The 13,360-nt window shown below is 43.3% G+C and overlaps 1 protein-coding gene across 1 annotated transcript in view; it reads left to right on the top strand.

Annotated features, from left to right (window-relative positions):
* LAMC3 (laminin subunit gamma 3) overlaps positions 1–13,360 on the top strand; it is an 85,262-nt gene that overhangs the window by 51,361 nt on the left and 20,541 nt on the right. Inside the window, exons 12-16 of the mRNA XM_044659688.1 lie at positions 4,421–4,537; positions 4,754–4,946; positions 6,156–6,277; positions 8,988–9,206; positions 12,436–12,624. Of these exons, the coding sequence (XP_044515623.1) occupies positions 4,421–4,537; positions 4,754–4,946; positions 6,156–6,277; positions 8,988–9,206; positions 12,436–12,624 (840 nt within the window). The remainder of the gene's footprint in view (positions 1–4,420; positions 4,538–4,753; positions 4,947–6,155; positions 6,278–8,987; positions 9,207–12,435; positions 12,625–13,360) is intronic.

Raw genomic sequence — 13,360 nt, 5'->3', positions numbered from 1 at the left:
TGTTCACCTCTACTAAGGATAACAACAATAATGATAGTTTTATATACAAAAATCACTGAAGTTTACGTAGCACGGTCCTTACCATAGTTTTGTGAGGTATGTAGCGTGAACATGATTATTCCCAGTTTACAGAAGAGAAAATTTAGTCTAAATAACTTGCCCAAACTCAAACCCGACTCCAAGATCAGGGTGCTTTTCCTAGGTGACTGAGGGTAGTCATTCCCAAACTATTCCCTAGAAAGTTAACATATGCATCTCCCTGCCTCTGGATGCTGGATGGATGCATATTGGTGTTCATTGTAAAAACTTCCAAGGTAAAAAGATCACTGGATCACAGACCTACAGCTAGAACAGTATAAGAGGGCATCTTGTCCAATTCCCTCAATTTTCAAATGAAGAAATAGGGGCCAGGTAAAGGAGAGGTGACTTATCCAAAGTTTCACAAGGAGTAAGCATCAGAGAGAGAATTTGAATCCAATTCCTCTAGCTTGGGAAAATGGGGAGAAATCAGCCCTATACAATGGAAAGGGTCCTCTATTTGGAGTCAGGGCATCCGGTTCAAATTCTATCTCTTGTGCTTACTCCCTGTACAACTTTTAGGTAAGTCACTTAACTGCTCTTGACCTCAGTTTCTTCATTTAGAAAATGCTGGGATTGAACAAGGTGACTTCTGTGGGGTGGAGTGAGGAGAAGCTTTCAGAGAGGAGACCATAGTTTTTGATTGTGTGTAAATGGAATTAGCTCGAGCCCATTAATAGTCAAAAATCTACTCAACCCCAGGCGTGCTAATGATGTCACCCTAACCTCCCTTAGTGGGGAGGGGAGCCGAGATACCCACACGTGACAATAAGTAACAAATCAAGAATAAGGGACTGCCCTTTGGGCAGTCCAAATCAATGTAGAAACTGCCATTTGTCCATTTGAATTAGAGGTGGACCACAGGAAGTGATGAAAGACACTATCTCTTTAAGTAAGTTAGTGAACTTCCTGTGGGGGGAGTTACGGTCTCGTAACGTGGAGCAGAAGCATCTCCTGAGACCACAGACAGCTTACACTCTGTATTGTCACATGGGTAAATTAGGCTGACTTCCTTGGCCTAGCTGGGCCAATTCTAAACTCTGCCTATCTGGCTGTTGGGCGTTGTGGCTTACAGCTTCATTTATTTAGCCTTTTAACCTTCTCTCTCCGTCCTGGCCTTTGGCCTGGACTAGCCTCTCCCTTTCTCTTTATTCCTACTTTTTACCTACCAGATTGTAAATAAACTCTTCAACCCGATGCTGACTTGGGTCTGATTTAATTACGGAATCAACCTGAATTGTTGATTCCTGGCGGCCACACATTTTAATATATATCTATAAATACTTAAATTTTCCTTTTTACAATTGTCATCATAAGATTGTTATAGCTTTCAAGCTGTAGTTGCAAGACTCCCTGCAGGTCACTGAGCTTCCTCAAGTGAGTGAGGATGTGAGATTCACTCCATGAGCCCCCCAGTGTTGAGTTATCCTTTGAAGGCCTCTCTCTTTTGCTCTCCACACACTCCACTATCCGTTCTAAAGGGCCATGAACCACTCCTTAGCTTCTTGCTTGCTATCTTCCTTCTTACTACCCCATTCTCACCTAAACCTACATACACCTTCATGACCCTTGGTCCAGCCTCATCCTCAGGACCATAGCCAACTCTCAACGTCAACTCTGAAGGATGTAGCTGGGATCTTCATCTGAATCCAAAGGCCCTGACTGTTCCCTCCCTCTTGACCTTTGTGTTCTGTGGAATAGATTTCCCTTAGGAATAAAGTCTTGGGCTGGCCCTACCTCCAGGGAAGGAGAACATTCAGTCCTGGAAAGATGCACACAGCCCCTCTGAAGTTGGCTCCCAAATGTGGAGAGATGCTACCCTCTGCTGGGCATTCTGAGTAGCAATGACCTATGTCTGATGTCTTAGAATCCCAGCTCCCTTCAAAACTCAACTGTGATGCCACCTTCTAAAATAAGCAGCCTTTCCTGATGCCCTCATGGCTCTCACTGTCCCTACTCCCCAATTTTGTAGTTATTCAGTCATTTCACTCATGCCCAACTCTTTGTGTCCCCATTGGGGTTTTCCTAGCAAAGATACTGGAGTGGTTTGCCATTTCTTTCTCCATATCATTTGACTGATGAGGAAATTGAGGTAAATGAGGTTAAGTGACTTGCCCAAATTCACACAGCTCATAAGTGTCTTGAGGCCAGATTTGAACTCAAGTCTTCCTGACTCTAGACCTAAAGCTCTATCCACTTAGCTGCCCCCAATTTCTTTGTCCCGAGTCAGTCAATTCCCAGAGGCTAGATGTTGCAGAAGCGAGATGTTGATCTAAATTAATAGAGAGTTAGTTTCCTTGTGCTTGACACTCTTTCAAACCTAATGAAAACACAGGTTGGGCTCAGAAAATATTTTTATATGTATGTTATATATGTACTTCTTGTTTTCCCAAATAGAGTACAAGCTACATGAGGTCAAGGATTGGTTCATTTTTGTCTTCAAAGCCCCAGTGGCTATTGAAGTGCCTAGCACATGGTAGGCTCTTGTGGATTGATTGATTAGTGAAATGGAAGAAGCTTTGGTCTAGAAATTAGAAGGCTTGGTTGAATTCTAGTCCTAGTCTTATTTTTGTAAGAGACAAAGAATTTTTTCTCTCTTACAAAAAGTTTTCTCATGGATTTACACCAAGTTCTTGGGTTCCCAGTGGTCTGTTGCCTACAGGTTGGAAACATTGATCCAAAATTCACCAGCCTGCCTTAAAACTAGACCTCTCATGGATGCAGAGATTTTGTTTCCTGCTTGAAAATTTAAGTCTCTTCGAGGCAGAACAATGTAGTAGAAAGGCAGCTGGACCTGAAGTCAGGAGGCCTGGGCTCCATTTCCAGTTCCAGAGCTTCCTGGATACATTTGACCATGGACAAGTCACTTTATTGCTCTGAGTCCTGTTTCCTCATCTGTAAATTAGAGACAATAGTACTTATAATACCTAATTCATACAGCTTTTGTTTTTTGTTTTTAAATCTTAACCTTCCATCTTGGAATCAAGATTGAGTATTGCTTCTAAGGCAGAAAAGCACTAAGGGCTAGACAATGAAGATGACTTTCCCAGGATCACATAGCTAGGAAGTGTCTGAGGTCAGATTTGAACCCAGGACCTCCTATCTCCAAGCCTGACTCTATCCACTAAGCCGCCTAACTGCTCCCTTTATATGAATTTTGTAAAGAATTTTGTAAACTGCTGTAGGCATAAAGTCAAGAAGATCCGAGTTCAAATACTCCTTCCAGTTGTGTGACCCTAAGCAAATCATTTAACTTCTATCTGCCTCAGTTTCTTCATCTATAAAATGGAGAGAGTCATGACACTTCTCTCCCAGAGTTTTTGCAAGGATATAATGAGAAAATTTTTGTAAAGCACTTTGCAAATCTTAAAGCACTTATATAAATATCTATTATTACTCAATTGCCCAAGGCTGCATGTATTGCAAACTATTATCACCGTGATTCCAGCACCTATCCAATTAGCTCCATACATAGTAGGCATTTACTGAGAATAAGTGAATGAATGAATGATTTGTGCATGGAAAAAGGCAGGTCCAGGGTATATGTATACAAGTCCAAAGAGGTATGTGAAACATTCAGGCTCATTCTTCTCCCCTTTCCTCCAGTGTTTTAGGGAGTTGTCTTCATTGTTAGAAATAAAGCCATTGTGTTCTATTGATTCAATGTGTTCTAATTGACTGCTGTAGGTCTGCATTGATACATATTTAGGCATGGGAAGCCAGAGCCATCTCCCCATGCAGAGACTGTGTTTGTGCTATTCCTGGGACTAAAGAGGGGGTGTGGATGCATGGAGATAAACAGGGATCCGTGCCCCCTGATGGGTCCTAGGATGAGTGGCCTGCATATAGTAGGAATTTAATGTATTTAATTTGCCATAAAATTTACAGCTAAAAGGGAAAATCATCTAGTACAATGCCATCACTCTACAGATGAGGAAACCAGAGCCTGGAGAAGAGAGGAAGTGTCTTGTTCAATGTCACATGGGCAGAAGAACAGAGATGGAGTTCAAACCCAATTCTAAATCTTGTGATCTTTCCATTACACCATAGGATCATAGATTTAGAGCTGAAAAAAGACCTTAGAGGTCACCAAACCCAACCTTCTCATTTTACAGATGAGGAAACTAAGGCACAGAGAAATCAGGTGACTTGCCTATGGTCCCACAGCTATTAAGTATTTGAATAGAATTTGGGCTCAGGTCTCCTCAACCTACCTCTGGTAGGCTAGTCACTGAGCCCTTTAGAAGCCTCTAATATCATCTGTGCTTTCTGTATAGCATCTCCTCTCCCCTAACCTCCGTGACCTTCTTTCTTTGAATTTGTTTGTGTTCTTGGTGTAAAGGGACTGAGGGCTGGCGAATCAGAGGTCCACAAGGCAGAGAGGAGCCTGCACAGTGGAGTCAGAGTGGAATCTTCTTGAAGCCAAAGGGAGAGGAGCTGTGGGAGTTCATTGCACCAGGTATTCCATAAGCATCCAATAAAGATAGCCCCATGCTTTGCTGCCAAGACTTTCTTATTTGATCATCCCTTTCCCATGCATTCCTATTGAGCTATGAATCTCAGACAGTATCTCTTTATCCTCCACATCTCCAACTTCCCAAATGCCCCAAAGCAGAAACAACAGATTGCTATGTCATCCATCCATTCATTCCCCTTTCTTCTCCCTCTTCCTTAGAGAAATTCCTTGGAGACCAGCGCTTCAGCTATGGGCAGCCCCTCTCTCTGACCTTCCGAGTACCACCTGGGGGCTCTATCCTCTCTGTCTGGCTGAAATTGGAAGGGGCAGGACTAGCCCTGTCTCTGAAACCCTCCAGCCCAACAGGCACCCAACAGCCTGGGTGGCCTGAAGAGTACCCATTCATGTTCAGGTAACTGGGGTAATGAATGGAGCATCCAACACCTGGTCTAAGAGGATTGGCCTTAAGGGCAGAACCAAGAACCATAGTACAGAATCACAGAGGAATATTTAGGTTCCATTCCAGGAAAATCTTCCTAACAATTTGAAGTGTCTAAAATTGGAATGACTAGAATGCTTCTAGAGCTGATGGACTTCCCCTCTGTGGAGGTCTTTGAGCAGAGATTGGATGACCAATTACTACATAATCATTCAGTAAGCATTTATTAAGGGCTAACTAGGTCCCAGGCTCTGATCAAGTCACTAAAAAAAGCATTTATTAAGCACCTATTGGGTGCCAGGCACTGTGGAAAGCACTAGATATTTTATAGTAGTGATTCCCAGCAGGGAAGCTCACAAAGAATACCTACTTAGACTTTTTCTGAGACTCTGCTGTTTATAAAGAAACACACAGGAAGTGACCTGCCTATCTTCTTCAAAAAGGTCACAGTTTTCTCAGCCCCTATCTGATTGAAGCCAATGTGAGGTAATAATAATAATAATACAAAATGATAATGCATAACTAAAATTAAATTATTATGATGCTTTAAGATTTACAAAATATTTTATTTAATGCTGAGAGAGAGAGAGAGAGAGAGAGAGAGATGCTGTTTTTATCCCCATTTGACAAATGAGGAAGCTGAGGCTGAGAAAAATTAAGTTCTTTGCCCAGAGTCACCCAGCTAGCAAATAAGATAATCCTGCCCAAAGCAGGATTTAAACTCAAGTCTTCTTCATGTCAAGCTCTATGTTCAAGATTAGAACAATGAAGGGAGAATCAAGAGACCTAGGTTTGAATGCCATCTCTGCTATCACCTGCTGGTAATAAGTGAGTCATTTATTCACTAGTGACTCAGTTTCCTTATCTGTAAAGTAAAGGGGTTCAAAGTTAAAGTCTCTTCCAAATCTATTATCCTGATATAATCTAGTTTAGTCTGGTCTAATCTGAATGGCAGTGAGTTCTCAGGGCCATATCTCTTTATCTGTCAAAAAGCTTTAAATAGTATAGGTCTTCCCACCTTTTCCTGAAGAAATCTCTTGTCTCAGTGGGAATAAGTAAGCAGCCCAGCTTGCTCTCTGCTCTGGCCCACCCAGCCAGGAGCAAAGCCCCAAGCATTCCAGACCCCATAAAATGAGGCAGTGTGCCATTTCTCCCCTTGTTTTGTTTCATTCACCCTGACAGCTTACAGGAGACCTCAGAGGATACAGAACGCCTGCTCCCAGCCTTTCACTTCCAGAGGCTCTTGGCCAACCTGACTGCACTCCAGATCCAGGTTGTGGGTCCCAGAAGCAGCCGCCCTACAGGTAAGAGTCAGGAGGGAAAATGTAGGGTTTAAGGAAGAGAAGCTAAATGATAGCTAAGGAACTTCTCTGTACCCAAAGAAACACTCTAAAACAGATTTATGGATTAACTTTGGCATCCAGGGCTAGAAAGATCTTTAAGAATTCCTCTGGCTCATTCTGTTGTGTCCAGAATCACCCTAGACAGATAAATCTGATTTTTAAGTTTTCCAAACAAGGAAATTCCACAGGGCTTAAAAAGAAATTACCAGAGGTATTTACATATTTTCCCACCACCAAACTAAATCATATATCAATTTCTTGTCAACACAACAAGCTCTTTTTCCCCCTCTCAGTTTGGGCTTTACCCTCCTAGCCCAGTCCCTCTATTCTTTTCAGTATCTATACACTTCAGCATTCCTGCTGCCTTAGAGTCTTTATGCTCAAGATTACAATTTGTTGCCTCTTCGTAGTCTTCCTTCATTTTAATTTGGAAGCACTTACTATGTAGCTGAATGTTTCCCCATTCTCTCTTTCCTAACTTTGTAAAGTCTTTTGCTCCAACCAAGGTGACCTATCCTTTGAACCCTAAGCAAACCCTATGCAGTACTGCTCTTTCTTCATCCATCTAGCCAATCCATCCATCCATCCATCAATGAGTGCTTTTTAATTTATTAATGGTGAGGAATACAAAGAAAGACAAAAAACAAACCTGCCCTCAAAGACTTGACATTCCAATGGAAGAGTCAACATGTAAATAACTAGATACACACAAGACGCAGATAGAATTGATGGCAGGTAGTCTTACAGAGGAGGGCTTTGGCAGATAGGGAAGGACTGGGAAAAGTCTCTCTGCAGAAAGTAATGTTTGAGCTGAGGCTTAAGATTCTAAGAGTAAGAAGGGAGAAGCTCCTGATGGTAGGAGGTCTTCCCTGCCACACCTTACCTTTTGAATTCCTGAAAACAAAATAATACATGTATAACTCAGATCAAATCACCTGCCAGCACCGGAAGAGGAAAGGGAAGGGAGAGGGAGATAAGTTCAGTAATATAACTTAGGAAAACTTGTGTGGAAATTGGTTATTGCATGTTATTGGCAAAAGTTTAAAAATAAAATAAAAATGAATTCCTGCAAACACTTTAAACAAGTCAATTACAACCTTGTCCATGAAGCCTTCCCTGATCTCCTTAATGTTCTCATTATACAATACAATGTCTCAATAGTATGTTTTTGTTTCTTATCCCTCTGTTCTATCAGGATCCAAAAATTAGGATCTTCCAAGGGAGTCTCACAGGTACCTAAAAGATGAGAGAGGAAGAAGAAAGGGGGAAAGAGAGGAAGGGAAGGAATGAAGAAAGGGGAAAAGGGGAAAGAAGAGAGGAAGGAAAGAAGCAGCAGCATGGAGGAGTGACCAGAGAGCCAGCCTTGAAACCACAATAGCTTCTTGTCTCTAGGGTTCTAGGCTTGCTTCTGAACCCTAACCATTGAACTTCTGAGTGCTCTAGGAAACTCAAACTGTAGACTGCAGAGAAGGTGATGACCTGCATTGATTGCTAGGAGGAGTTTTTTCGCCTGGAGGTTTCCCAATTCTCGTGCAATCACAGGTCTAGTCCCTAACTTTGGAATCAATGCTGCCTTCAGAGACATGGTTGGAATGTCTCTTCCTCACTCCAGTCGGCCCATTCAAGTCTCTCTCAGACAGGTGCTCTCTGTCCTGCTCATGACATTTCTATTTGCTGTTAGCCACTTCCTCTGCCATCCAGCCCGCCCCAGGGGCTGAACTCTCTATTAAAGATGGTTCTCGTACTCAAAAAACATTTCACTGAGTAAGAGCATTCTGCTAGCTGCAGAAGAAAGCAGAAAACAGGGCAGTGCCCTCTCTATTAGGCTTCAGATTAAAATCAGCAAGATAGCCAGGACACAAGGAGCAAGCTCCTAGAGGAAATAAAGCCCTCTTCTGTTGCAGGGAGATAGAAATGGAAAAATCTTGCAAAATCCCCTAGAACTAACTGCTTGTGCAAAGAGAGAAGGATTAGGGGATGAAAGCTACCAGGAAGGCTTCACCCAAAAAGTCTGCTTCAAAAGAGAGACATGGAGGCAGCTGCCTTTGTGGCAGGGATAGAGGATTGCTGGGAGTGAGTAAAGAATCTCCCCAGAATGTGATCTGTTCCCTAAGAATAAGGTGTTCTTAGGTAGGCAGCAGCTTGACTCAATAGAATGAGCACCGTATTTGGAGTCAGAGTTCAAATCCTGGCTCTGCTATTTACCTATGTGACCTCGGACAACTCACCTTATCTCTATGAACCTCAGTTTCCTCATTTGCAAAATGAAGGGAGATGGACTAGATCAGAGGTATCAAACAAGCAGCAGGGCCACACGCAGCCTATAACACTTCCTAGAACTGCCCAGACCAGATTGAAATGTAATTGGGAAATTTTTAACAGAATAAATAAAAATACAACAAAACATAGATAGTATTAAAATGTGTTTTTTCTCAATGTACACCCCACAGGGATTCTTACCTCCAGATCAGTGGCCTCTGATTTTATTTGAGTTTGACACCACTGGACTAGATGATGCCTGAAGTCCTTTCTGGCCCTAAATCTGTGAAGCTGTGCTTCTTTGAGCATAGACTGTCTCTCCCATGGAAGTGTCAGAGTCCAAAAGAAGGATCTTATGGGGTTTGGTCCTGTGTTAACTCATCTTCTGTCTCTGTTTTCTCCCCCTCTACAGGTCAAATAATCCTGACTGAAGTCCAGCTCACTTCCGCAGGTGCTGGTCTGTCCCCTGTAGCCCCTTGGGTGGAAGAGTGTACGTGTCCCAAAGGCTACATGGGACAGTTCTGTGAATCCTGTTCTCTGGGGTACAAGAGGGAGACACCACTGGGCGGACCCTATGCCAGTTGTGTCCCCTGCACCTGTAACCAGCATGGCACCTGCGACCCCGAAACAGGTCAGAATCTCTTCCTAGCCCTTGAATGTGCTACCATCCTACCTTCATATGATCTAGGACTTGTTAGCTAATGGGTACCTGGTTGGAGTAGATCCCTCTCTCCACCATCATCCCTTCCTCAGTGATCCAAATCACCCCAGAGTCAGATCCTGGACATCACACCAGCAAGGATTATAACCTGAGTGGCCACAGAGCCTAGAAGTGCTTCATAGATCCAAATGGAAAAATCCTGCAAACATGCCTTTCAGTACCAACTACATTTACTACAGAGGGAGCGAGAATGAGAGCTTTGAGGGGACTTTGTCCCTGTGGGATACAGCCACAGGAAATCTTGGGTTTGTAGGAAATACCAAGCATTTGGGGCCTGCATATATACTACACTGAGTCTTGCTGTCCTTCCCCACTCTCAACTGAAGGGATTAAAATTATTTTGAGAAATTGATTTTCTTAATTTTATTTTTTCTTTCTTCTTTTTTTAAAAACCCTTACTTTCTGTCTTAGAATAAATACTATGTGTTGGTTCTAAGGCAGAAGAGCGGTAAGAGGTAGGCAATGGGGATTAGGTGACTTGCTCAGGGTCACGCAGTTAGGAAGTGTCTGAGTCCAGATTTGAACCCAGGACCCTGGGCCTGGCTCTCAATCTACTGAGCTATCCAGCTGCCCCCAAATTTTCTTAATTTTAAAATAATTTATTATTTGACCAGTCAAGACATCCTGATTGTGGTTAAATAAGACAAATGGAAACTCCTGGCCCCAGTGCCTATATGCATTTTTGGGAGCTCATTATTCAGCTCCTTCCTTGGACATCTCAATACATCTCTAATTGGTAATTAGCTAATTAGGAGGCAGTCCATCAACCTATCCACCCCTCCCCATCCCCACAGGTGGACGGGGTCACATACACAGGAAAAGAATCATTGGAGAACTTTAGAGTCTATGAAAGGAGCACATTCCTCAGGACAAAGATAATGCAAAAATCTATAGACTGAATGGAGCCAGGTCTGAGGCCTGGCTCAGGGATTCTCCCTCATATGCAAGAACTGATTTGGGGCCTTTATAATCCAGGACCCTGGTATAAAAAAATAAATTCTCCCACTACTCTCTGCAGATCAAAGGAAGCCCCATAGCATGAATAACAAAGAGCTCAACTTTGAAAGTCTGCTTCTAAGGCTACATGTCCAAGTTCCCTCTGCCAATGCTCATATCATCACCCTTCCTCCTGCTTCACCCCGTACCCACATCACACACACACACACACACACACACACACACACACACACACACACACACACACACTGGTCCAGCTGGGCCTGAGGAAAAGCCCGGAAGTTATCTGAGAAGCCAGAGACAGGAAAGAGGGGCTGCCTAGAGCGTTACCACCTAGAAGCACAATAGGGGCCCCAGTTGTCATCCTATACCTGTGGAATTGGGTTTTAGGGTTTTCTAAGCACTTTCACGTCTTCTTTGATCCCCATGACAACTTGTGAGATGGGGCAAGTTTTTAGTTTGGATTTGGAACCAAGAAGATCTGAGTTCAAATTCTGTCCCCTACTTTTTAGCTCTGGGGCCTCTCTCAGCCTCAGCATCCTCATGTGTAAAATGAGGGTAGTAGTTATATTTGCTTCCCAGGGTTGCTATGTGGATCCAATGAGATGGCACGCGTAAACTGTTGTATAAGCCTTAAAGCACCATAGAAAGACTAGCTATTATTTTCTCCATTTTACAGATGAGGTAAATGAGGTTAACTGAGGCTAAGTGATCTGCCACTAACTTTCCACAGGGCCTTGGGCACTTACTCGGGCCCAGCTTCTTCATCTACAAAATGGGTATAATAATCTTCTCTGACATACAGCAAAATGTCACAGTGGATAGAGCACTGGACTTGGAAACCAAAAGACTCCTATTCATCTGGCCTCCGATATTTCCTAGCCGTGTGACCCTGGGCAGATCACTTAACTCTGTTTTGCCTCATTTTCTTCATCTGTAAAATGAACTGGAGAAAGGCATGGCAAACCCCTCCAGCATCTTTACCGAGAAAACCCCAGAAGGGGTCACAAAGAGTCAAACACAACTGAAATGACTGAACAACAATAACAACAATTTCTCCTGCCTGCTTCAGAGGTGGAAATGAATGAAGCGTGAATCTTCCTTTCTCCCTGCAGAATCCCCAACAAATAGAAGCCCAGCCTTGCTTGAATTTGTTTCCTATGAGAGTTGGATGAGATGATGCATTTTAAAAGTGCTTTGAGATGTTTGACACACTAATGAAATGTGGAACGTTAATGTTACATCCTTTGGTCCTGGCTCTTGCTCTCCCCCATCCCTCATTCATCCCCTGGGCTCTTTCTCCACATTCCTGTCAATCCCAAACCCCAGCGGTGTGATGTCTGAGAGTTCTGGGCATCCCTAAGAATGATCCTAGCTGTGGAAATCCTCATTCCCACTTCTTGTCCAGGCCCATCTTGGCTCTCTCCTTTGGGCCCCAGGACAAGCTGCATTTTGTCAGGTGCGATGTCTTCCCTCCTGTCCCCTGGGTTTGTGCGTGGTATAGACTTAAATCTTGCTACTAATTCCTGGAGAAGAAAGCTAAGAAATCCCCCTCCCCTCCCTGCTTCCATGGGAAACTGAGTATTTGGGAAAGAGCTGGTTCTTTGCTGTGTGATAGTCTCTACATGTTCGCCAACTTAGCATTCATTGCCTCTCTTTCAGCATGAAGGTATGGGGAGTGAGATTCCTGAGTTTTATTCTACCTTAGGGCAAACCATATTACCGTTTTTATTTCCCTCTTGATGCTCAAAATGTGAGAGTGTGGGACCTGGCTGTAACTACTTGAGAAAAGAGGGGAAAAAATGTTGTAAAGAACTGATGAAGTGTGGGGCAGCTAGGTGGATGGAGAGCCAGGCCTAGAGATGGGAGTTCTCGGGTTCAAATCTGACCTCAGAAGGTAAGGGTTTTTAAAAAAGAGAGAGAATTGATGAAGTCATACGCTTGCAAGATAATCCTTTAGTTAGATTTAGATCACTCGTCTGTCATCTGACCCAGAAGGCTGTGAGTCTTTTAGTCACTTCATACCTCTCTCTGTGGGTCTCTTTTTCTCTCCTCTTAATTGAGAATGTGTCCCGTCTCCTTTTCTTACAAGGGTGATAAGGAGGCCTCATCTCTAAAGTGCTCTGGACTCCTTAAAGCCCAGGAACCCAGGACATGACCTGATCATTATTATCCCCTTCAGGGATCTGTCAGTGCCTGCACCATACTGAGGGCCCCTCCTGTGAGCGCTGCACACCTGGTTTCTATGGCAACCCCTTTTTGGGTCAGGAGGATGACTGCAAGCCCTGTCCCTGTCCTGGCCAATCAGCATGTACGACCATCCCAGAGAGCGAGGAGGTGGTGTGTACCCACTGCCCTAAGGGCCAAAGAGGTGAGAGACTGGGGGTGGGGGGCTGGCAGGACTCAGCCTGCATGTTGGTTCTGATTTCATGAGAGGAACAAGGAGGTTGGCTGAGGTTTGTGGAGGAAAGGGTGGGACAACTGTGGTGCAAAGGGATGGACACATTCCTAGGATGCCATGTCACTGGGGGAGGAGAGGAATGCCACCGGAGGAGTGTGGTTGGGAGCAAACTAGTAACAGGTGGCTGGATTCCCCTTCTACCCCCCCATTCCTAGAGATAGATGTGAGAGACTGAGGTAGATAACTTAATAGAGAAATGACAGAGATGTAGGTAGGTAGGTAGGTAGAGAGACAAACAGAGAGAGAGAGGACAGAGATGTAGGTAAATAGATAATAGAGAGATAAAGAGATAGAAAGAGAGCAGAGATGTAGGTAGATGGAGATATAGGTAATAGAGAGATAAATAGAAAGATATATAGGTAGATAATAGAGTGATCAATACAAAAAGAGATAGAGGTAGATAGGTATAGATAGAGAGATAACAGAGATGTATGTAAAGAGATGATAGAGATATAGATAGATAGACATGCAAGAAAAAAGAAAGAGAAAGAAAGAAAAAAAGAAAGAAAAAAAGAAAGAAAGAAAGAAAGAAAGAAAGAAAGAAAGAGAGAGAGAGAAAGAAAGAAAGAAAGAAAGAAAGAAAGAAAGAAAGAAAGAAAGAGAGAGAGAGAGAGAGAGAGAGAGAAAGAAAGAAAGAAAGAAAGAA

Source organism: Gracilinanus agilis, chromosome 2 (assembly GCF_016433145.1).
Source record: "Gracilinanus agilis isolate LMUSP501 chromosome 2, AgileGrace, whole genome shotgun sequence".
Lineage (NCBI taxonomy): Eukaryota > Metazoa > Chordata > Mammalia > Didelphimorphia > Didelphidae > Gracilinanus > Gracilinanus agilis.
The sequence above is the reverse complement of the archived record's forward strand: the minus strand, read 5'-3'. Positions and strand labels throughout refer to the sequence as shown.